This window comes from Delphinapterus leucas, chromosome 15 (genome assembly GCF_059928025.1).
Source record: "Delphinapterus leucas isolate spDelLeu-1000000601 "Yukka" chromosome 15, BTC_Dleu_Yukka2, whole genome shotgun sequence".
Lineage (NCBI taxonomy): Eukaryota > Metazoa > Chordata > Mammalia > Artiodactyla > Monodontidae > Delphinapterus > Delphinapterus leucas.
Genome location: NC_143143.1, coordinates 30986680 through 31007598, shown reverse-complemented (window position 1 = coordinate 31007598; position 20919 = coordinate 30986680). Strand labels below are relative to the sequence as shown.

At 53.5% G+C, this 20919-nt stretch overlaps 1 protein-coding gene across 6 annotated transcripts; it reads left to right on the top strand.

Annotated features, from left to right (window-relative positions):
- Window positions 1-2393: 2393 nt before the first annotated feature.
- Window positions 2394-19988, top strand: METTL22 (methyltransferase 22, Kin17 lysine). 6 transcript variants are annotated; one of them, XM_022552244.2, is made up of 11 exons: window positions 2394-2480; window positions 5317-5483; window positions 7041-7397; window positions 11452-11492; window positions 11581-11725; window positions 14544-14615; window positions 15997-16050; window positions 17029-17109; window positions 17289-17391; window positions 18477-18645; window positions 19882-19988. In XM_022552244.2, exons 2-11 carry the CDS (start codon window positions 5330-5332, stop codon window positions 19945-19947), a joined length of 1242 nt encoding a protein of 413 aa, XP_022407952.2. In that variant the 5' UTR covers window positions 2394-2480; window positions 5317-5329; the 3' UTR covers window positions 19948-19988. The 6 variants fall into 6 exon arrangements, with proteins under 6 accessions (XP_022407952.2, XP_022407955.2, XP_022407953.2 ...); XM_022552242.3 differs by having other exon boundaries at window positions 2408-2476; XM_022552243.3 differs by lacking the exon at window positions 2394-2480 and adding an exon at window positions 2531-3187.
- The last annotated feature ends 931 nt before the right edge of the window (window positions 19989-20919 follow it).

Below are 20919 nucleotides of genomic sequence, written 5' to 3'. Positions count from 1 at the left end.
CTGTGAACAACGCAAGGGTTAGGGGCACTGACCCTCTGCAGAATTGAAAATCCAAATATAGGACCTACTGTATAGCACAGGGAACTCTGCTCAATATTCTATAATAACCTAAATGGGAAAATAATTTGAAAAAGAAAACAAAAGAAAATCCAAATATAACTTTACAGCCAGCAGATTCAACAAACCACAGATTGTATAGTACCACAGTACCTGTTTAGTGAAAAAAATCCTCCTATAAATTGACCCATGATGCACAATTCAAACCCATGTTGTTCAAGGGTCAACTGTTATAGTTTATAGGTGCTCTTGTCATTTCTTGAGTACTCATAGCATGCCGAGGATGATGCTAACTGCTTTACAAGCATTATTCCCTTTTCCTTTGTGGATACGGAGAAATCCTGCATAAGTTGCTGATGGGAACCAGCAGCTGCTCCTGCCTCCAAGGCACTCACAACCTGGTGGGGGAGTCACAGGTGCTCTGATGGAGACAGTAGAGAGGACCGGGAGGGCCCAGAGACTCATAGTCGTGAACTGGAGGAGGGGGAATCAGGGAAGGCTTCCTGGAGGAGGTGACCCCCAAGTAGGTTTGCCACTCTGCCATAACTTAGTGTAGAGCCCTCATAGCACATCTGTTTTGGGCCTCATGGATGATGGAAGGGACAAAGTATTAGGAACCAAGGACTCCCCAGTTTCCTGCTTAAGGAAGGGTCCCGGAAACTGCTCCGTAACACTTCCCTTTACATCCCATTGGCTTAATCCCTTTAGTTTAACCCCATGTCCTTGCTATTGCAAGGGAGGCTGGGAAATAGTCTTTAATTTGAGAGAGGCGTGTGCCCAGCAAAAATACTATACAACTATAGGAGGAGAGGAGAATGGATACTGTCCGTGTCTCAGGGAGGAAAGGTTAACGGGGTCCAAATGGAGTTTGAACTTGACGCTGAGGATGACAGGAAGCCTGGGATGACCTGAATTACCTCAACATCTCAGTGAGGAGCTACCCAGACCCCCAGCAGCTCTCTGTCCAGCTCCCTAACACATCTGGGCAGCCCAAAGATGGGCAGTGACATCACGTCTGCTTTTGTCTACCCTCTCTGCACACCCCGTGAGCACACATTCCTCTTTCCTTTCTTCTTTCATTCGACAAATTGAACTTTTTGAGCAGCTCCTATGCACCAGGGAGTGCCTGGGTGGGGAGAGGTGGCTTTTTTTTTTTTTTTGGCCAGGGCCTGGGGATTGCAGGATCTTCGTTCCCTGACCAGGGATCGAACCTGGGCCCCCAGCAGTGGAAGCGCAGAGTCCAAACCACTAGACCACCAGGGAATTCCCCGAGAAGCGGTTATTTTAAATAGGATGGTCTGGGAAGATCTCACTGAGAAGAGGATGATGCCTTAGCACAGGCCAGAAGGAGGTGAGGGAATGGAACAAGGCAGGTGGGTGTCCTGGAGAGAAGCCTCCCGGGTGAATAGGAGGGAGCAGAGTCGGGTATGAGATGGGGAGGGGATGACTGTGAGAATACTGACTTCCTTCTGTCCAAGGTGGGGGCCTCCAAGGGTTTGAACAGAGGAGGGACGTAATCTGACTTTTGTTTTTAAAAGATGGCTCTGCCTGCTTTATTCTCACAAGCTTTTAGACAAAAAACCCAGAAGTGTCTACACCACCTTCCTCGGTGCCCTCCTAGCACCCAGACATCCCCTGGGAACAACCCAACCAAGACTAGAACGGGGTCCCAAGATGCCCAGCCGGCTCCCTCTGTACTATCCTGGGGAGTTCAAGAAACAATCTGTTTCCTTTAAAAACATTTATGTTGCTTGCTCACTCTATTAACCACCCCCTCATGTTTTATCCATGAAACTGATGTTGACCCTCCGTATGTGCATGTAAATGTGTGCACATTTTACATCTGTGGTCCTATGTGCTTGGAAGCTTACTTGAAGTGCAATAGTTGTATCAGATTTCATTTCCTGTTAGACGCTAATTAACCTGAGGTTCTTCATTCGCCTGGTGTTGGAGACTTGACGAGTGGATGAATGAATGAAACGAGTACCAGCTATTATATTGATAAGTACTAAGAGCAGGGATAACGATAATTAGTATATAGCTAGTATGCTGGTTAACATCACAGGCTCTAGAGCCCTATTACCCGGGTTCGAATCCAAGCCTTGCCACTCAGCTGGGTGACCTGGGGCGACCTAACGGCCCCCCTCTCGCAGACCCGTCCCACCCAGGCCGGCCACCCCATTAAACCAGGGCAGGTGAGAGCAGACCTGTGCAGGTGCGAAACTCACCTCCTCAGGGCTGCACCAGTCTGCCAGCGAGGCTGGCACGCATGCGCGCTTCGGCAGGTAGGCGTGGTCAGGGCGACGAGGAGGGACACGCGCGCAGGGGGTGGGGCCGCGCCTGCGCAGGCTGCCTGCAATGGCAGCAGCTTGCGCACCGTGGTGAGCGTTTCGGTTGGGACTTCAGGCAGCGGCCGGCGGTGGGTAAGCCTGTGGGAGAGGCGGCGGCACGCGGAAGGGTGCAGGGAGCCTCCTTGCACCGAGCCTGGCCTTGAAGTGCGGGCTCCCACGGGCCTGAAGCCTAAGTCCCCACTCAGCCTCAGTTTCCCCGTCTAAGCCAGGGTGTTGGGAGGAGTCCATGCCTTCCTCTGGGTTTCCGTTCGGGGTCCACGCAGCCCCCTTGGTTTTGGATTAGGAAGGGAGGGTGATGCCCGAGCTGTGACTGCAGTTTGAGAGGGCAATGCTTAGCTCGCCAGCTGGAGTTAAGGGAGCGGCAAGACAGAGAGAACGAAGAGCCCCGAGGGTCGAGGACCCTGGAGCCCCTAACTACGGCTCCGCGCCGCGGCCAGGGCCAAGTCTTTGCCCCACAGACCCGGGCCTCAGTGTCAGAATCCCTCCTGCTTCCTGATTGTTGATGACCTTGTGACACCTGGCAGAGAGAAAGCCTGGGAGGCGGGGAGGCATTTCAACCCCCAGATCCCAGCAAACTGCTTTTAGTGGGCACTCCTGACAGGGTTAGGATGACAGCGTCTGCGTCTGGCCCCTACAGCCTTAGAGGAGCCAAGGACACTTGTCAGATGCCCAAAGGAGGAAGCAGAGGTCCCATCTGCAGTCGGGGTGTCCTTTCCCTCCTCCCCAGTGAGAAGAGGGGACTGAAGCCCATCCAGCCCCAGCATTCCCAGACAGAGACTGTGAGTCAGCTATTCCTAAATAGAGAAGCTATTGCCTTATTACATCTTCCAGCACATCAGTTAATAATTATTCTTATCAACACTATAATGATAATATTTTCTATTGTCATTTATTGAGCACTTAATATGTCCTGAGCCCTGAAAATGATCATTGTCTCATTTAATCCTCACACAGACGCTGAGACAGGTACAAAGTGCTTCTGCATTCCCAGAGATCTGGTTCTAGGAAAAGCCCCTTACAGGGAATCCACTTAACCTAGTACTCCATTGTAGAGTGCGTTTCCTGGGAGACCTGTGCAGGTTGGATTTTAAATTTGAAATTTCAACTAGAAATTAAGAATACGGGTTTGGCTTTTCTCTGTATTTAAGAAAATTTGGTATGCAATTGCAATATTTTCCCCCAGGATCTCTTTCAGTCCCGGGAGAGCCAGATCTGTCTATAAAACGATTGGTCATGGGAGGTCTAAGATGTATTTATACTGGATACTCTTCCTGGATCTATCCTAATTTTTCCAGTCCACATTGGTTGAGGACTTTTGCCTGAGGGTCGAGCATTTCTTCTTCATTGCTTTCATTGACACCATGAAATCCTGCATCCGTTTGCCAGATTCACAGGCTCACTTCACAAGCCACTTGCTTTGTGCTGGCTTATAGTCTTAGATAGGAAAGCCAGCCAGCAAGGGGCGACTCTTTTATAAAAATGTTTGTGTTGGTACAACTTTTGCTACCCTGTGGAAAGTACTTAAATGTAGGCACTCCAGTTATGTGGACTCAGATTGTGGACAGCCTGGGTTATGACGATCCCATTTTCCAGTTAAAGAAATGGAGGCCCGAGAGGTCTCATGACGTGCGTGGAGCACACACGTAGTGCACACACACACCCAAGTAGGGACGGTTCCCGTAGGAGGTCAGGGATTGTGGGCAGGTTTGGGTCAAGCATCAGAAACCAAGGATTTATTAACAATTGCTGCGGACCAAGGGCTCTGCTCAGCACTTAACACCCTTCCCCCACATATCCCCCCTCATCCCCCCACCTACTGCCAACCCTGCAAGGTGAGAATGTAGCTGAAGAAACGGGTCCAGAGAGGTGGAGTAATTTTCTCAAGGTCATGTAGCAAGGAGGTAGGAGACTGGGTTTATCCCTGCTCTGCCCAGCATCACAGCTCAAGGCTCTGTCTGCACGCGGCTGCTGCTGTTTAATGCTTTTTGATGAGGTGGAACATTTGGATGGACGAAAAGCCTTCCTGGTTTTGACCACCTTACCTCCAGCCTGGTTTTCCAAATTTTAGTTATTGCTGTGTCGCCTTCATAATTTTTCCACATCTGTATATCACCCGTACAGTGATTCCCTTAGTTGCTTTTCCTTTAAATCCACTCACTTTTTTTAATTTAAGAAGAAGGTTTAAAAACAAATGATATATGGGCAGCTGGGGCTAACTTCTAGAAGAAAAAGGTTATAGGGAAAACAACTCCTAAATGCAAAGCATAAATTGTGATTGAATACTGGTTTAGGAAAAACTAGCTGCAAAGGACGTTTGGGTGTCAAATGGAGAAAATTGATTATGAACTGGGTTTTAAATGGTATAAGGGAATCGTTCATTGTTTTAGGTCTGCTAATGGTCTTATGGTTATGTAGGAGCATGTTCTTTGGAGACAGATGCTGAAGAATTATTTAGGGGTTAAATGATGTGATGTCTAGAAGGTGCTCAGTTCAGGGGAGAAAAAACCTAGATAGACGGATCGATTTATCACGTGAAAAAGCATTAATGATCATTGAATCTAAGCAGTGGGTATATGGCTGTTTATTATGCTATGCCCTCAACTTGCTATTTGAAAATTTTCATAATAAAAAAATTGGAAAAAATAAAAAAGGAAAGGAAAACTTTATCAGTATAAATGGAAATGTAGATCTCTTGCCATAAATAAACGATTACTATGAAAATGAACACAGTGCAAAACAAAATAACCGTTCTAGCTGCATTCTGTTCCCTTGCCAAGGCTCTGAGACTTTCTCCTTCAGGAAGAATTAAGAGAGGATTGAAAAGGGAGCTCTCTGCCACCTGGCTGGGGTCGTTTACACTGTTCCCCTCTGGGACCTGCTGTCCTGAGGACTTGCTTTCGCCTCTTAGGTGCTGCTGTCCCATGGTTGATGGGGAGCCCAGGCCATGGTTGCCGTCTCCCTCCCCGGCCATGGACGAGATCACCTTCAAAAGCGACACCGTGCTGTCAGACGTCCACCTCCACACCCCAAACCAGAGACATCTCATGGTGCGGCTGAGTGGCGTGGGGCAGCCCGGTAAGGTCCCTGCACCCCAGGGAGCCCATTGTGTTTCCTGCTTTCTCCCAGAAAAGATTGGGAAGACTGGATTGTTTAGCTTATCCTCACACCACTTCTTAAGTGCCCTTGTTTCACTGAGCAAACCCCTGTGCTTTCCCGAGCACCCGCTCTGTGCCAGACCTGGACGCGATGCTGGGAACGCAGAGGGAATGAGTCAAGCTCTGCCTGGGGGAGCCCACGGGCCAGTGGGGGAATCGGGGCCCGGGGACTCCCCCAGCCCACTGCCCCTACCCCCGGCTGACTCCTCCCACCAGGGCTCCCTGGTTTTTCTCCTGCACACACTCCCTCACTCCTCTCCCCAGCATCCCAGGGGGTCCTTTGAAAAATGCAGATCATACCACTGCCCTGATTTAGACCCTCCAGTGGCTTCCCTTGCTCTTAGAAGGAAATCAGAGCCCTCACTTTGGCCTGCGAGGCCCAGCCCCTGCCCGTGTGTCCACACTTCTCTCTCCCGCCCTCGCTGCTCAGTGGCCACTTTCTGCCCCTTTCCGCCCCTCACACACTGCATGTACCTTCCTCTCTGAGCACCTTTGCCCTTGCTTTTCGCTCTGCCTAGAACGTTCTTCCCTCCCTGGCCGCCCTCCCCAGCTCCGATCACTGTTGTATTTGCTTGTTCTGGTGCAGTTCATAACTCCCCTTTCCCTCATGTCCCAGTTTGGATTCCTGGATTCAGGAAACTGAGGCTCAGAACAGATAAGCGAGTTGCCCCAGGGTCAGACAGTCGGGGGATGTGGAGGACTCTGGCCCAGGACACCCCCTGCCTCCAGCCCAACTCTCCCGGCGCCCACACTCTTACCAAAGCCTGTCCCAGTGACTTTCTGGCCGCCTGGTGGTGAGGGACACAGTATCCTTGTCCTCACTTCCAACCTTAAGGCTGAACAGTGAGGAGGGCAGAAGCGCAGGGGTTGAGTAGACCGGGTTTGAATCCTGCCTCAGCCACGCCCACAGCTGTGTGACCTTGGTCAGCTCACGTAACCTCTGAGCCTCAGCCTCCACATCTGTAAAACAGAGTGACACTGGGACTTCCCTGGTGGTCTGGTGGTTAAGACACCGCACTTCCACTACAGGGGGTGTGGGTCCCATCCCTGGTCGGGAACCAAAATCCTATAAGCCGTGTGGCGCAGCCAAAAAATTTTTAAATAAAAAATAAAATAGAGTGACACTGCCACTTTCATAGCCGCTGTAAGGAGTAAATGCGGTCTTGTGAGCCGAGCACCTGCAGTGCAGGTGCTCATCGGCGGGGCTGCTCTGGAGGCTGCAGCGTCACAGCTGGATCAGACAGACCTTTGCTGCTGGTTTTATGATATTTCCACCTGGCCTTTCTTTTTTTTTTCTTTTCAATTATGGTTTATTTACCGGATATTGAATATAGTTCCCTGTGCTATACAGTAGGTCCTTGTCCTTTTTTTTTTCACCTGGCCTTTAAAACTCTTCCCAGGTGGAAATTGAGGAAGGGAAATAGAAAAGGAGACGGTTTAGAAATATTCTGCTTTTGTGTTTTGTCTTGCCTTTCAGTCTTCCTGTCCCAGTTCAAGCTTCTGTGGAACCAAGCCTCTCAGACAGACTCGGGGGCTGAGGGTGGCAATCACAGAGCCCATCACGCAGAGGTGACTTCTCCCGCCAGAAGCAGCTGCAGCAGTGAGGGAGTCTCCCTCCAGGCTGGGGCCGACGCCACCAGCCAGGAGGGGATGGCAGCTCAGCTGGACGAGGATGGGGATTTGGACGTTGTGAGAAGACCACGGGCTGCCTCTCCCTCCAAGCCCTCGGGGCCTCCGAGAGACAAGGTACATCCCATGATTCTAACGCAGGAGGAAGATGACGTCCTGGGAGACGAAGCACGAGAGAGTGGCCCCTACGATGTCATCAAAATAGGTAATAAAGGGCTGCTCACCTGCCGCCAGGCGGCACCACAGCGTTGGTCAGGGCACAAGGCTGCTGAGCACGGGCCCATCCGGGCATCTCAGGGCAGGACAGGTTAGCAGAACCGGCGTCCAGACACTGGGAGCCAGTAGTGCCGCTGGCAGCAGGGGAGCTTGCCAAAGTGCTGTCGGGTCACCCTCCTGCTCCAGACTCTTCAGTGGCTCCCCATTGCCCTCGGGACACAGTACACACGCTCAGCATAGCTCCAGGGCCCCTGTGTGAGGTGGCTCCGCCCTCCTCTCCAGCCTCAACTCACACCAGCCTCACCCGCTCAGCCTCTGTGCGCCTTCTCCCTGCGCACCTCTGCTTCTGCCTCCTCCTCAGAGGGCTCGCTCCCTAACACATTCCTGATTGTACAAGTCCCAGCTTGGCCATCCCCTGCTCCAGAAGCTTCAGTGCTGCTGCCTCCTGCATCAGTACTCTGATCCTACGTAGCATGCCAGGGTGTGGGTCGGGGTTGTTTTTGGAAGATTTGGCCCACAGGAGCCCGCAGCAGGGAGCCATGGCAGATTCTGGAGCTGGAGCAGGGCAGAGGGGGAGGGAGGGGGAGGGAGATCCAGAGTTAACCTGGAGGAGTGTGTGGGCCCATCAGATGGGCTGGGAGCTAGAAGCTGGGGGTGTGGGGGGTGGAGGAGGCAGGGATGCAGTGGCAGGAGAGGTGGGGCGGAAGGAGGTTTCAGCAGGCACTCAGGCAGGGCCCAGAGCATCCATGGCCGGGCATAGGGGCAGGCAGAGGGCTTTGGTGACTCAGGGACTTTGATGTTTGGAAATGCCAGGAGTGGAGAGCAGCCAGGTCAGGAAGGAAGCCAGAGACGATGAGGCACCTATAGTGCTTTGATGTTCACCTTCATCATCTCACATAGTCTTCTCAGCCTCTCTGAGGGGTGCTACTAATGAGGAAGTGACGAGCCCAAGGCCGTGCCGTTTGGGGGCAGGGAGGAAGTTTCTGAGTCCGTGTGATCCATCTCCACAGCCAGGACTCTGGCCATCCCCAGCACTGCTGTGATGTGAGTCTGTTCACTGAGATGCAGGGTCCTGGATAGTGCCTGAGGTCCCAGGTAAAGGCCTCCCCCAGCACTGGCCTGGGTTGCGCATATGGGGTCCACTGGGTGCTCTCAGAAACCCAGACAGAACAGCAGCTCTGATAGCCGTGCGGTCATCCGTTCAGCAGACGGTTACCGAGGGCCTGCTGGGTACCAGGCAGGCTGGTTCTAGACCACCCTGGTGGGGGCTCTACCCTGTTTTCTGTGGATTACCTCTGGTCCTCATGGCCTTTCCAGGGATGAGTATTCCCATTTCACAGAGGAGGGAACTGAGGCTCAGAGAGGTTGAGGAACTTGCCCAAGATCACACAGCTAGTCAGTGGCAGAGCCTTGACTCACACTCAGGTCCATCTGACACCACAGCCCATGTTTCTTACCCATGTCACGTGATCAGAACATTGGAAAGTGTTATTCGTGGGGGTCGATGACTGCTCCTTTCCCTCAGCCGTCACTTAACTGGCCTCCCTGAGGAGGGGGGCAGCAGACTTCACAGCGAGCTGTTTGGCCTCCAGGGCGCATGTTTAATGTTCCAGGAATTTCCCATCCTGCAAGCTGAGAACAAAGTCCCACAGGGCAGGGTAGGGTCAGTGTGCCGCCAGCTCTGCCTCGCTGTGAAGCCCCATCTCACAGCGCCTGGAAATTCGCCCTCCTTTTTGGCTCACTGTCGCTCGGTCCCTACCTGCCCTGAGGGAGGAGAATAGAAAGGTCATTGAATACCTGAGCTTAAGCAGTAACTCCTAACTATTCCATCCGCAGCTGTACACTCACATCTGTAAAATGTGGCACAGGGGAAGGGGTCCTGGTCTCAGGATCCTGTAGAGCTCCTCCACCCCTCACAAGCCAGGGGACCCCGGACAAGTATCCTGCCCACCCAGAGCCTCAAGTTTTTGGACCTATGAAAGGGGGTTGGGGAAGCTGCCCTCCCTGGGTTTTGGTGGTGATTTCATAAATACTGCCCCGTAAGTGCTCCTGCAGGGCCTGGTGCAGAGCAGGTGCTAAGCAGGTGTCCCTCCCCTGGCCACCCTGTTCCTCCCATTCGTAAGCCCAGCCTTTTTTTAAGGTTATAGACCCATTTGAGAAACTGATTAAAATAAAATTCTCTTAGGGGGAGGAGAATGTGTTTTCCAGACTACTTCCAGGGATTGTCAAAAATCTAAAGTTTATCCACGAACCTGCTAGGAATCCACAGACCCAAGGTTCAAAGTAAATTATGATCATTTTCCCCATTTTATAGATAAACTGGGATGCAAAGAGAACTCAGAGGAGGCAGGGCTAGAACTTGGGCTGTCGGATCCCAAGTCACGTGCCTTTTCCATTGGCCTGTGACTTGGGCAAGTACGTTAACCTCTCAGAGTTCAGTTTTCTTGTCAGTAAAATGGGTATAATCTCTGGTTGTGAGGAACTGAGAGAGATGGCACATGTAGAGTTCTTAACACAGTGCTTGGTGCATAGTAGGTGCTCAAAAAACGTGAGCTGCTGTCAGCTTTCATTCCAGGGGACTGATCTGAGTGTGGAGGAGGGAGACGGGCTGAGGAGGAGAGTCTGGGTTCCTGCAGGTCTAGAGACAGTCCTGGTAGGGGCAGGGTACAGCTCAGATACTAAGACTGTCTGTCTAACCCCATTTGCCAACCCTGGAGTTTCTCGTGTGTTCCTCAGGCTGGGCTTTTATGTTCTTAAGACGCCACTGGAATTGTTTAAATATAAAGTGTGACTTTCCTCTGGGGCAGGAGCTCTCTGCCCTTGACCCTGGTTAGGGAGGCCATTGAGCCCATGAATGAGGTGATGTTATTTCTGTATCTTGTAAAGGAGCAAACTGTGGCTCTGGTGCTGAGAAGTTCAGTGACTCACGCCACCGGCCAGACTGCGTGACTGAGCCTGGCTCACACGCAGGTCTTTCTGAGCTCAGTCCATGTTCTCACTCAAGGGAAGCTGAGCACCCCTCAAATGCAGCTGGAGGCAAAACTTAAGTCCACGGGCCCCCTCGGAGAAAAGACCAGGCATAGACGACTGAGGTCCCCGTGGGAGGGCACCCCTGGCTCAGCCCGGCAAACTGGAAGGAGACAAAGAAAGATGGGAGGAGGGGAGACGCGCACCCCAGCCGGGGGCCAGTGGGCCAGGGACAGTATGCCGTGGGGCTGCAGAGACTGGGGAAGAGGGATGGGCAGGATGGGGGAAGCTGACACTGAGGGTCCGGAGCAGGGCTGGAAAGCGAGGAGGCCTCTTCTCTCAGGCACGTGCACACTCATACAGACACAGACACAGACACACACCCCTTCAGCCTTGCTGTCCCCTCCCCCCGCCACCCCCGCTCCCTGCTCCCGGTTTGAGGTGAGCCTGGGGTTTGATGTGAACTAGTCTGCCGTGCGTGTGTTGTGTTTTGATGGCCATCACCATCTTGCTTAAAGATACGAGAGCCGGTTCTTATTTAACAGGAAAAACGTTTGCCATCATTCCCTTTTCTCCTTGATCTCATAGTTCTGTTCTCCACCTCCCCCCAACAACCAGCACCAGATTTTGTCCTAATGTATTTTGTGCTTGAGAACACTCCCTAACATACTTATTTTTCATCTAAAAAGGATATAATCTGAAACTTCCTTTGTTAGCTTCTAGTGTGGTTCTGAGTGTAAGAAAATATTTTGGAGTGGGTTGTGATTATTATTCCCGTACAGTTGATCAAAAGAACATAAATATAGTATGATCGTAACATGTGGTTACCGAACATAAAAAAGTGGAGTGTGGGGTATGTGTGTTTGATTAAGTTGGGCCAGGTCCTCCTGTGACCCGAGTCTCTGGGCTGCGGGCAGAGAGACCCAGGGATCTGAATGAGAGTGACGCTCACACGCCCCCTCCTGACTGTAGCCTGGCCTGTGTTTCTGCTGCCTCCCCCACACCCCGTCTGTCTCTGTTCTGTCCATCCCCGTTTTCACGGTGGCCCTTTCTCTCTCGGTTTCCGTCCCGTCCAGAGCACACCATGGCCACCCCCCTGGAGGATGTTGGCAAGCAGGTGGGTAGGTCCCGTCCGCTTCCCACGGCCCTGAAGGGTCTCTCGGGAGCCGCAGGCCACCTTTGTTCCTGGTCCCTCTCCCCTCCAGGTGTGGCGGGGCGCCCTGTTCCTGGCGGACTACATCCTGTCCCAGCGGGACCTCTTCCAGGGTCGCACGGTGCTGGAGCTCGGGGCGGGCACCGGGCTGGCCAGCATCCTCGCGGCCACCGTGGCGCAGACCGTCTACTGTACAGGTAACGCCCCACCGTCTCAGGCTGAGGGGGAGTAGGCTCTTCACAGAGCGTGTGCTGACTAGATAAAAAGTGAGGCAGGAAACTGGACACTGGACCTTGGCTGCTCTTGCCTTTGCCCTCCTCTTTTGCTGGTTTTCTCCACCCTTCGTTGTTTTCTCAGCAGTGTGAGGATGACCCAGCAGGACCAGCGGGTGCAGGACCAGTGGCTCTGCTGGTACCTCTGTTCACACCCCCTCAAAAGAATAAACATCTCAGAAAACCATGAGGAATATGCCTCTCATACGGCTTAAAAACAAGCTTCTTTTTTTTTTTCTGATTATGGAAATCTTGCCTACTCTCTGTGGAAAATTTGTAGAACAGCAAATAACATTTCCTCATAATTTTACATTTCCCATATAAATTCAACAATATGCAGTTCATTGCATGCCCACTACATGCCAGACACAGTTCCAGATGCAGGAGACCCAGGAGTGAATGAAACAGATCAAGTCGCTGTACTCAGGGAGCTTTAGAATCTATTTCTTAACGTTCGTATATATATTTTTTACAAGTTTTTTCCTTTTCCTTTGTGTGTACCTATTCCCAAACAATAGCTAAAGTCAAACTGTATATATTCAGTGCTGTATCCTGCCAAAAATGTCAAAAAAGGGAAAAAGCATTTTCCACTGTCATTGAAAATTACTTACAAATGACTTTCAATGACCAGGTAATGTTTTGTCCCTTTTTTTTTTTTTAACCATTCTTATATTACTCGACATTTTGGCTGTTTTCATATGTTGTGTTTTGTTTTGTTTGCATTTGTCTATTGCACTGCAACAAATACCTTTGTGCATCATTGATAATCCTTAAACTAGATTCCTCGAAGTGGGTGGGACCTTTCTTAAGCTTTTGATACTTATGGTCAAATGATTGCTTTTTAAATTTTTTATTTTGAAATAATATTAGGTTCACATAGAAGTTGCCAAACTAGTATAGAAAGTGCCATGTACCCTTCACCCAGCTCCCCCAGTGGTAACATCTGCTATACCATAGTTTGGGGATCACACCAGCAAATTGACACAGTGCAGTACTGTCAGCTACACTCCAGATTTGCCGACGTGCTTTTTTAGGGAGAGTATACCAGTTTATAAGAAAGTACAATAGTATCTTATCAGGTAATTATTGTTAGTGTCATTATGTTTTAAATCTTCGATATCTGCTAGGCAGGAAGTGGTGCTGCTGATGTGCTTTGCGTTTCATCGATTCCTAGTTGACGTTTTCGTGGCGCACGTCTTTTGCTTCTGAGCTAGGAAAGGGGAAGCTAGGGGTGGCCTGGGAGTCGGGCGTACTTTTCAGATACCCTGCATAAGCCACCCTGTTTACTCCTCCTTGACAATTCAGTGTAAATCGCCAGTGAACTTCTCAAGAGTCAAGCCGTAAAGCAACAGTGCCTAGCGCCTGACAACAGCATCTAATCAAGTTATCTTACCCCTGAGAGAGATTTACTGGAGAGGAAGAGAGCTTGCATCCTGTCAGCACATTCCAGTTAGTAGAGCCTTTTCATGAGCATCAGCGCCTTTAACCTCACAGTGACCCTGGGGCAGTCGCCGGGGAGCCTGTCACCATCCCCTCCATCCAAGTGGGCAGGGTAAGGCTGAGGTCAGGGGGCTGGGCGAAGGTCACATACATGGCCGCTGGCTCACAGCACGGTGCCTCTCATCACGTGGGGGGCTCAGGCTGTTTTCTGTGGAGCAGGGTTCTGTGGGCTCCCTCGGGGGCTGGCCAAGGGGTGGGGGGGGCAGCCCCAGGGCTCTGGGTCTCCCACCGCCGCTCAGCCATCGCTGCTCCTCTCGTATGTGCTTGGTGTGTTAGAATCCCGCACAAGATCTGTTTTGACAAAAAGTACCATAAAGGCTTAAAAACTGCTGACCCAGTCCTGTGTTGTCAGGCACATACATCAGTATTCTCTTTACCCAGTGGCCCAGGAGAAGGGACAGGTGCGGCCCTTCGGTGAGCAGAGCCACACACACACACATCCCCGGCTCTGCATGGTCCCTGAGGTGGAAACGATGGTCCAGTCCCGGGAGGTCTGCAGTGAGCGGGCGAATGCCATTCACAAGACCCCCTGTGCCCTCCACATGCACGCTCTCCTAATGGGAAGTTAATTTTGGCAAAGCACTTCCCCCACTGCCGTCAAGGATACACTGTGCTACAACTCAGGTTTGCTCAAGTGACAGGAACCCCCGTCTCATCAGAGCAGCAGGTGGCTCGGGAGACGTGATGGCGGGATGGTGAGTCAGGCACCAGGGTGCCTGCCTCCAGCCTGCCTGAATGTGCTCTGTCTCCACCGATCACATCCAAATGCCCTCCTGGCTCCGGTCAGTTTTCTGGGGTGTCAAAGAGCGAGGCTTGTTGGAGTCAGAGACACCTGGGTTCAAATCCCAGCCCTGGCTCTGCCCAGCCACGTGACTGCCGGAGTCGCTTTGCCTGTGACGGGACCATGACACCAGCTCAGGGTCATTAGAAATATGGAGGGTGGATTCGGGAAGTGTGTGCATGTGTCATACGCTCTAAGGATGCTGGGAGTTCTCACCCTTCCCTGGAACGCAGAGTCTGTCCCCACCAGGACAGTCTTCTCTGTTTTAAGGCAGAGATCATTAGAAAGAGCCTTAAGGTGAATATATTTCATTTTAGTGTAAAACACACAGGAGAAACTTTTGTTTCAATTTTGCACGTTTCTGCAGCCGTGCTGTTGGTACCAGCTCTCTCCAGGCAGAAACACAAAGATAAAAGTGTCGTCACGACCGGCACCTTATGACTTGCCCTTCTGTCTTTCCAGATGTCGGTGCAGATCTCTTGGCCATGTGCCAGCGAAACATTGCCCTTAACAGCCACCTGACTGCCGCTGGAGGTGAGGCCCAGCAGGTCCCCGCCCGGGAGGGAGGTTTCCCTGTTTCGCAGGTGAGACAGACACCCAGAACCACGACACTGGGAGGCGGGGTTCTCCCTGCGTCCCTGGACACCCCGGTAGTGGAGGGATGGACGTCTCGGCTTTGTGTCACTTCAGATGCTTGACGGCTCTGTCCTCGCCTCATCTCTTCCCACGCCCACAGCCACGTCCTACCTCAGCTCTCTCCTCCCTGCAGGTCGCAGGGCCCTACCTGGTCTCCCCAGCTCCTGTCTGAGCTGCCCAAGCATCCAGAATGACCTTTCTAAGATGCAGCCTGACCCCTTCACTCCCCACTGAGCATCTTCCGGGGGTGAAGTCCAAGCTCTTCCTCTGGCTCCAGACCTCCTGGTCTGGCCCTGGCCGGCTTTTCCTGTCTCCTGTCCTGGCAGCCCCGCTGTCCAGCCCTGCATCCAGTGAGCCACGGGCTCACTTCACATGCTCTTCCCTCTGCCCAGAGCGCCCCCGCCCTGTCGGCCTGACCATCAGATTCCTGCCCCGCTGCAGGAGTGAACTGCCATGATGGAGGAGCTGCCCGGCCAGGCCTCCTGCCCCAAGCGCGATCTGGGGCGCTCTTCTGGACTCCGACCGGGTCATCTGGCCCCCCAGGCTTCAGAGCCTTCAGAGGTTTCTCATTGCTCTCGGAGTACAGACACAACTCCTTGGCTTCTCCGGACCCCGTGGGGCCTGGCCCTTGCCTGTCGGCAGCCCCTTCCCTACAGCGGCTCCCTCCGCTCTAGCCATCCTGGCCTTGCTGGTGGTTCCATCCGCTTGGGGCCTTTGCTCTGCTCTCTCCTCCTGCCTGTTTCCTCTCCCTCTTCCTCCTGTCTGTTCCTAATCATGCTCAGACGTCCAGGCAAGATCACAGCCCCCTTACAGACTCTCCTTACACCTTGAACCATGGTATTGTGACATTTGTTTGTGGGACTAGTTGATTGGCATCTGCCGCCCCACTAGACCACATGCTCCGTGAGGTCAGGGCCCTGTCTGATCCCCTGTGTCATGTTTGTTGAATGCCCAGGGCACAGCAGGCTGTCAGCAGGCCTGGAAGGAAGAAGTGGTGTGAAGTGCCTTCTCCTCAAAGCCTTCCCTGACACCCATCGACACGAGAGCCCTGTCCTCCTGTGCACCTGGCACGTCCTTTTCATATCAGTGTCTGCTCCCTGCTGGTCTCCTAGGACAGGGACGTACCTCATGAATCTCTGCTCCCTGGGCCGACACCGGGCCTGATGCTCAGCACTCAAAAAATGTGGGGTGGATGGATCTTGGTGTGTAGTGGGAAGTTTTATCTTCTTTCCTAACTGTGTTCAGAGTTTGGGGAGTTCCACTTGTGTTTGTTTTGCAGGCGGTGTGATTAAGGTCAAGGAACTGGACTGGCTGAAAGACGATCTCTGCACAGGTGCGTGGCCTCCTCTGTCGTGTCCCAGTTGATTCATTGGTTCCTTGTGCTGCCCCAGGCCATCAGCCCTGTGGCCTTGACCGCCCAGCAGAGTCCTAGCTCCGTTGGCTGATGAGTGACAGCTGCCATTCTTGGTGCTGCATGTCAGGCACCCTACACTCATTCTGTCATTCAGACTCACAGTATCACTGTCCAGTCGGTCCTATAGTCCCCAGTTCCGGGGAAGACTGATGCTCAGAGAGGTTCAGTGCCTGCCCAGGGTCACAGGTACCTAGCAGGTCAGGGTGTGAACCCAAGTCTGGGACTCCAGGGCCTAGACCGTTTGCCTGCCAGGAAGCAGCTTCCCGCTTAGCACCCGTCCTCTGCCTGCAGCAGGGAGTTGGCCCCAGGGGTTCAGGGGCTGCTGGGTGGGGAACATTTCTAAATTTCTTATGCAGACTGTTTCAGACCTGCACCTTTGCTCTTTCTTTGTACAAGAACTTTTCTTTTCCCTGTCAGATGTCAGGTGAGGAAAATCATTGCTTGTTGAGGGCCTGTCACCTAGCAAGCACCTAGCACACTTGAGGTCCTTTGGTCTCCCCGACAGTCCTGTGAGGGAAGCATTGTTATGCCCATTCTAGTGCAAACACTGCAGCCCAGAGAGGTGAAGCACCTTTCTTGGGGTCACACAGCAAGTCCACGGGGGCAGGAATGCCATGGACGGAGGTGTAGATCGTTTTCTGCACAGGCTACTGGCCGAGTCAGCAGGTCAGACCCCCATGGATAAGGTAGCCGCCCCGGCAGAAATGGCACCTCCTGCCCTGAAGTTTTCCACGTGGGTGGCGGAGGCGCTGGGATTCGGGGCTGCCTGGTGGCGCCCACTGCACCGAGCTTACCCGACCCCATTTCTTTTCCTGAAGCTTCTTTCAGTCTGTCTCGGTGAGAGCTGGTGGCCCGCAGAGAAAGGGCTGAGCCCAAGGTGTCCTTCCCCTTTCACAGATCCCGAGGTCCCCTTCAGCTGGTCGGAGGAGGACATCTCCGACCTGTACGGCCACACCACCATCCTGCTCGCGGCCGAAGGTGAGGGCGCCTCCGCGGCACAGCTGGTGTCACCGCTCGTCGTCACGGGCCGGCTCCCACCACGGCTCCGTGCCGCTTTCATTCTGAGCGCTGTGGCTGTTATGTTTATCAAAGATTCCGTCCGTGGGGCCCGCTGAGGACTCATTTCCTCTGATATTTTCCTGTTTTCTTCCCCGCAGTGTTTTACGACGATGACCTAACTGACGCTCTGTTTAAAACACTGTCCCGACTGGCTCACAGGTTGAAGAACGCCTCCACCGCCATCCTCTCTGTGGAGAAGAGGTGAGCTCCTCGCGGGGCCAGACTCTCACCTTCCAGATGCGTCCTCATTGGTGTCGTCCTCATCACTTGCTTATCCAGCACCTGCTGCGGCTGAGCCTGCTGGTCCTTTACACACGTGGCCTCGTTTAATCCGCTCACCAACCCCGTGTGCAGGCACTGCCATCCCCATCGCACAGCCAACGGGAGGAGGGCTGAGGCGTCAGGGACCCGTCCAGGCTGTAGCTGGGCAGTGAGTGCGTCAAAGCCCAGACACATGTCCACTCTGCACCCCGGGCCTCTGCCCTCGCCCTGACACAGAGCCCCTCCGGGGCGTTTCTGCCCGGATGTCCTGAAACGTTAGGGCTCTTGTTGATGGAGTGACCGTGTTGTGATAGACTCGGTGCTGGGCCCCCTGCACACATTTTCCTCTAATTCTTGTGATAACCCACAGCTTTTCTGAAGGCAATTTAGAGTATAGAGCAAAAGCCATAAAACCAAACACACTGATTTTTTTTTATTGGAGTATAATTGCTTTACAACGTTGCATTAGTTTCTGCTGTACAGCAAAGTGAATCAGCTGTGTGTATACATATATCCCCTCCCCCCCACCCCCCCATCCCAGCCATCTAGGTCATCACAGAGCATTGTGCTGAGCTCCCTGTGCTATACAGCAGGCTCCCACTAGCTACCTATTTTACACGTGCGAACACACTGATTGACCCAGCAGTTCAGCATCTGGAACTGGCCCTGAGGAAGCGATCCCAGCCGTGCACAGAGCCGTCCAGATGGACACATCTGTTGCAGCGTTGTTTACACTGATGGCCTCCAGGACCCCCTTCAGGGTCCACGTGACCAGTGGTAACGTGTGGACCCGATCACTCGAGTGGAATTTTGGGCACATGCCTTTCCCTCTCTGAGCCCCAGTCCCCACCTGAGCGGAGGCCGTAGCCGGCCCTACCTCCCAGGCTCTCCTGCAGATGCCGGAAGGCCGCGCACTGGCGCCCAGCATGAAGGAGGCGCTCAATTAAAATCCAGCGCCGTGAGGGGAGGGAGCCACAGAGCCTCTGGTGGTGACAGGCAGTGTGTGTGTCGCGGCTTGTGCGCAGGCTGAACTTCACGCTGCGGCACCTGGAGGTCACGTGCGAGGCCTACGACCACTTCCGCTCATGCCTGCGGCGACTGGAGGGGCTGACCGGTGGGCGCCTGCGCTTCGCAGTGGAGCCGGTGGACGCTTCCTTCCCGCAGCTCTTGGTCTACGAGCGCATCCAGCAGCTGGTAGGTGTGCCCGCCCGCCCGAGGGCAGCTTGCTCTGGCGTGAGGCTGTCGGCTGGAGGAGGTCGTGAGCCAGCCTCCAGGTCCAGCCCGGCCCGCGCTCTCCCCGCTGACCCCGACGCTGGGCTCTCTCCAGGTCCAGGAGGACCTGCCTGGCCAACGGTCACTTGGCCTTAGAGCACTTCCTCTTGCCGCAGGCAGTGCAGACTCCGGGGGAAGCGGGGGCGGGGGGGGGGCATTGCGTGTGGATTGCTCTTGACTGGGCCGAAGATCTTGATGCAAGAGCCCCAGTGCCGACGGCCACGTCTTCACTGTGAAAGTGTGTGGCCTCGTGGCCTAGGCGGGCTTGCCTGATGGCCGATGGCCCGTCTGACGGGGCAAGTGGGGTCCTATCACATAGGCCTCTGAGCAATAACCCCAATGACATGCTCTAGGTGCTGGCTGTCTCAGCGAGAGACAAGGTGAGTCCCGGCCAGGAAAGGGCGGGGCTGGGGTTAATCACTTCCTATTACAGTTTTAAAACCAGCACTAGGGGGAAATCTGGAAAGTCAGAAGACCCTTTAAAATCCCTTAAACTTTGTAGGAGCTGGATTCGTATAAGTCTCAAGGTCTTTCGTTCTCTCGGCCTCTTGTCTGCAGCCGCCCTTTGTCTGGGTCTTTGGAGACCCGGCCTGGTTCTTAGGAGGGGCCAGCTCAGCTCGCCCTCCGGTCCCTTCCACCAGCAAGCACGGCATTGCGTTCGTTCGTGTGTGCGGTTCCATGTGCGAGGAGGGCCTTCCCTTCATCGCTCCGCGGCCTCTGAGCTTCCCAGGCCCCTCCTAGTGAGGGTGCCAGGCTCCCACTAAGAACTTGGCGTGTTTTGTACCTTCTCCACCTGCCAGCATTAAGAGGAGCATCACACAGCCAAGAAATCAGCTCCTCACAAAATCCAGCAGCTGTGCTGCACGGCTCCCAGAATGGAGAAGGTGTGCGACTTGTGGCCATTCTGGTCCCTTTGACAGTGTGGCAGCCTCCTGCCTCTCAGATCAGTGCCAGGACTCAGCATCCAGCTCCGCCTCCACGGAACAGCCCAGAGCAATAAAAGCACCAGGAGAGGCTCCCTGCTCTCGCAGTAGCTTTCATGCTGCCCGTTTTTCGCGTCTTGTTTGGGGCTTCTCTTTTGCTGATTACGTCCCTTTATGAAATCGTGAAGTCTCATTTGCACATCTCGGAATCTCCCCCTCTCTCTGTTTGCTGCAGGAGCTCTGGAAGGTCTTTGTGGAACCAGTAACAGAACCCATCGTGTCTGCCGACACAGCTTCTTGACTGTTCTTGTGATGTTTCTAATAAAATTGAAAGCTCACAAAGTAATGTGCTTGAGATTTTATTGTTTAAAAAATACGGCAGGTGGGCCTTGTGTGACCCAATGCGGTTTTCTGCTTCCCAGCAGCAGCCAGAGAACGTTACTGCCCTAGGCTGGGAGTCCATTTGGTTGCATGTGGTTTTTGTGCTGCGGGCTTGGAGTAGGTGTTGCAGGGTGTTTGAGAGCTGCTTGGTCAAGCTGGGCGGTGTCCTCAGCTTGGTTCCGCTGGAGCTGATGACCTTACCCAGGTGCTTCCCTTGGGGCAGGGGCCCCAGGCTGCACCCATAGTCTTTTATGTTCTCTTCTTCTAACTGCTTACAAATGAGTTTAATACCATCTTCACAGTTGCCGTAGTACCACCCCGCAAAATGGGGCACAGAAGCCTCCTTGCCTTCCACGCTTGCGTGTGCCCTGTCCCTGTCCCTCTGCTGGGGGCCCCTTCAGAGGAGGAGGCAGGAGCTCCCAGACTGGACGCCTCTGGTGGTGGCCCTTGTTTTATGTTTTAACCCTTTGTAACCAAAATCGGGTGTGCGTAGAACAAACATAAAAGCCACTCCTTTGGGTCCTGCAGCTGCCTAGGGCCGGGTCCGTGCAGCCACCCGCCTCGAGGGCATTTCCCTTCCTCAGCCTGGCCTTGTTCCCCCTGTCCCCTCAGTCTCTCCACCATGCGCCACCTGTGCACGTGTTTGTCTGTCTGTCTGGTTTTTGATCTTTTTGTCTGTGCCTCTGCTGTATCTCACCCCCTCCTTCTTGCTCTCCCCCTTTACCTTGTCTCTTTATGCCCCTCCCACCACCTCTCCCTCCTTCTCCTTCTTTCCAGTTAGGGTCCCTCCCACCCTCCCGGAGGCTCCATTTCCCCGCCTCGCTGCTCCTGCCTGCTTTCCACCAGGGCCCGGCATGCCCCTTCCCCGGCTGCCCCTGCAGCTGCAGCTCAG

Coding starts and splice junctions, on each gene's coding strand:
- METTL22 (XM_022552244.2), top strand. CDS start 5,330: ATGGTTGATGGGGAGCCCAGGCCATGGTTGCCGTCTCCCTCCCCGGCC. Junction 5,484..7,040: donor GAGTGGCGTGGGGCAGCCCG/GTAAGGTCCCTG, acceptor CTTGCCTTTCAG/TCTTCCTGTCCCAGTTCAAG. Junction 11,726..14,543: donor GCAGACCGTCTACTGTACAG/GTAACGCCCCAC, acceptor CTGTCTTTCCAG/ATGTCGGTGCAGATCTCTTG.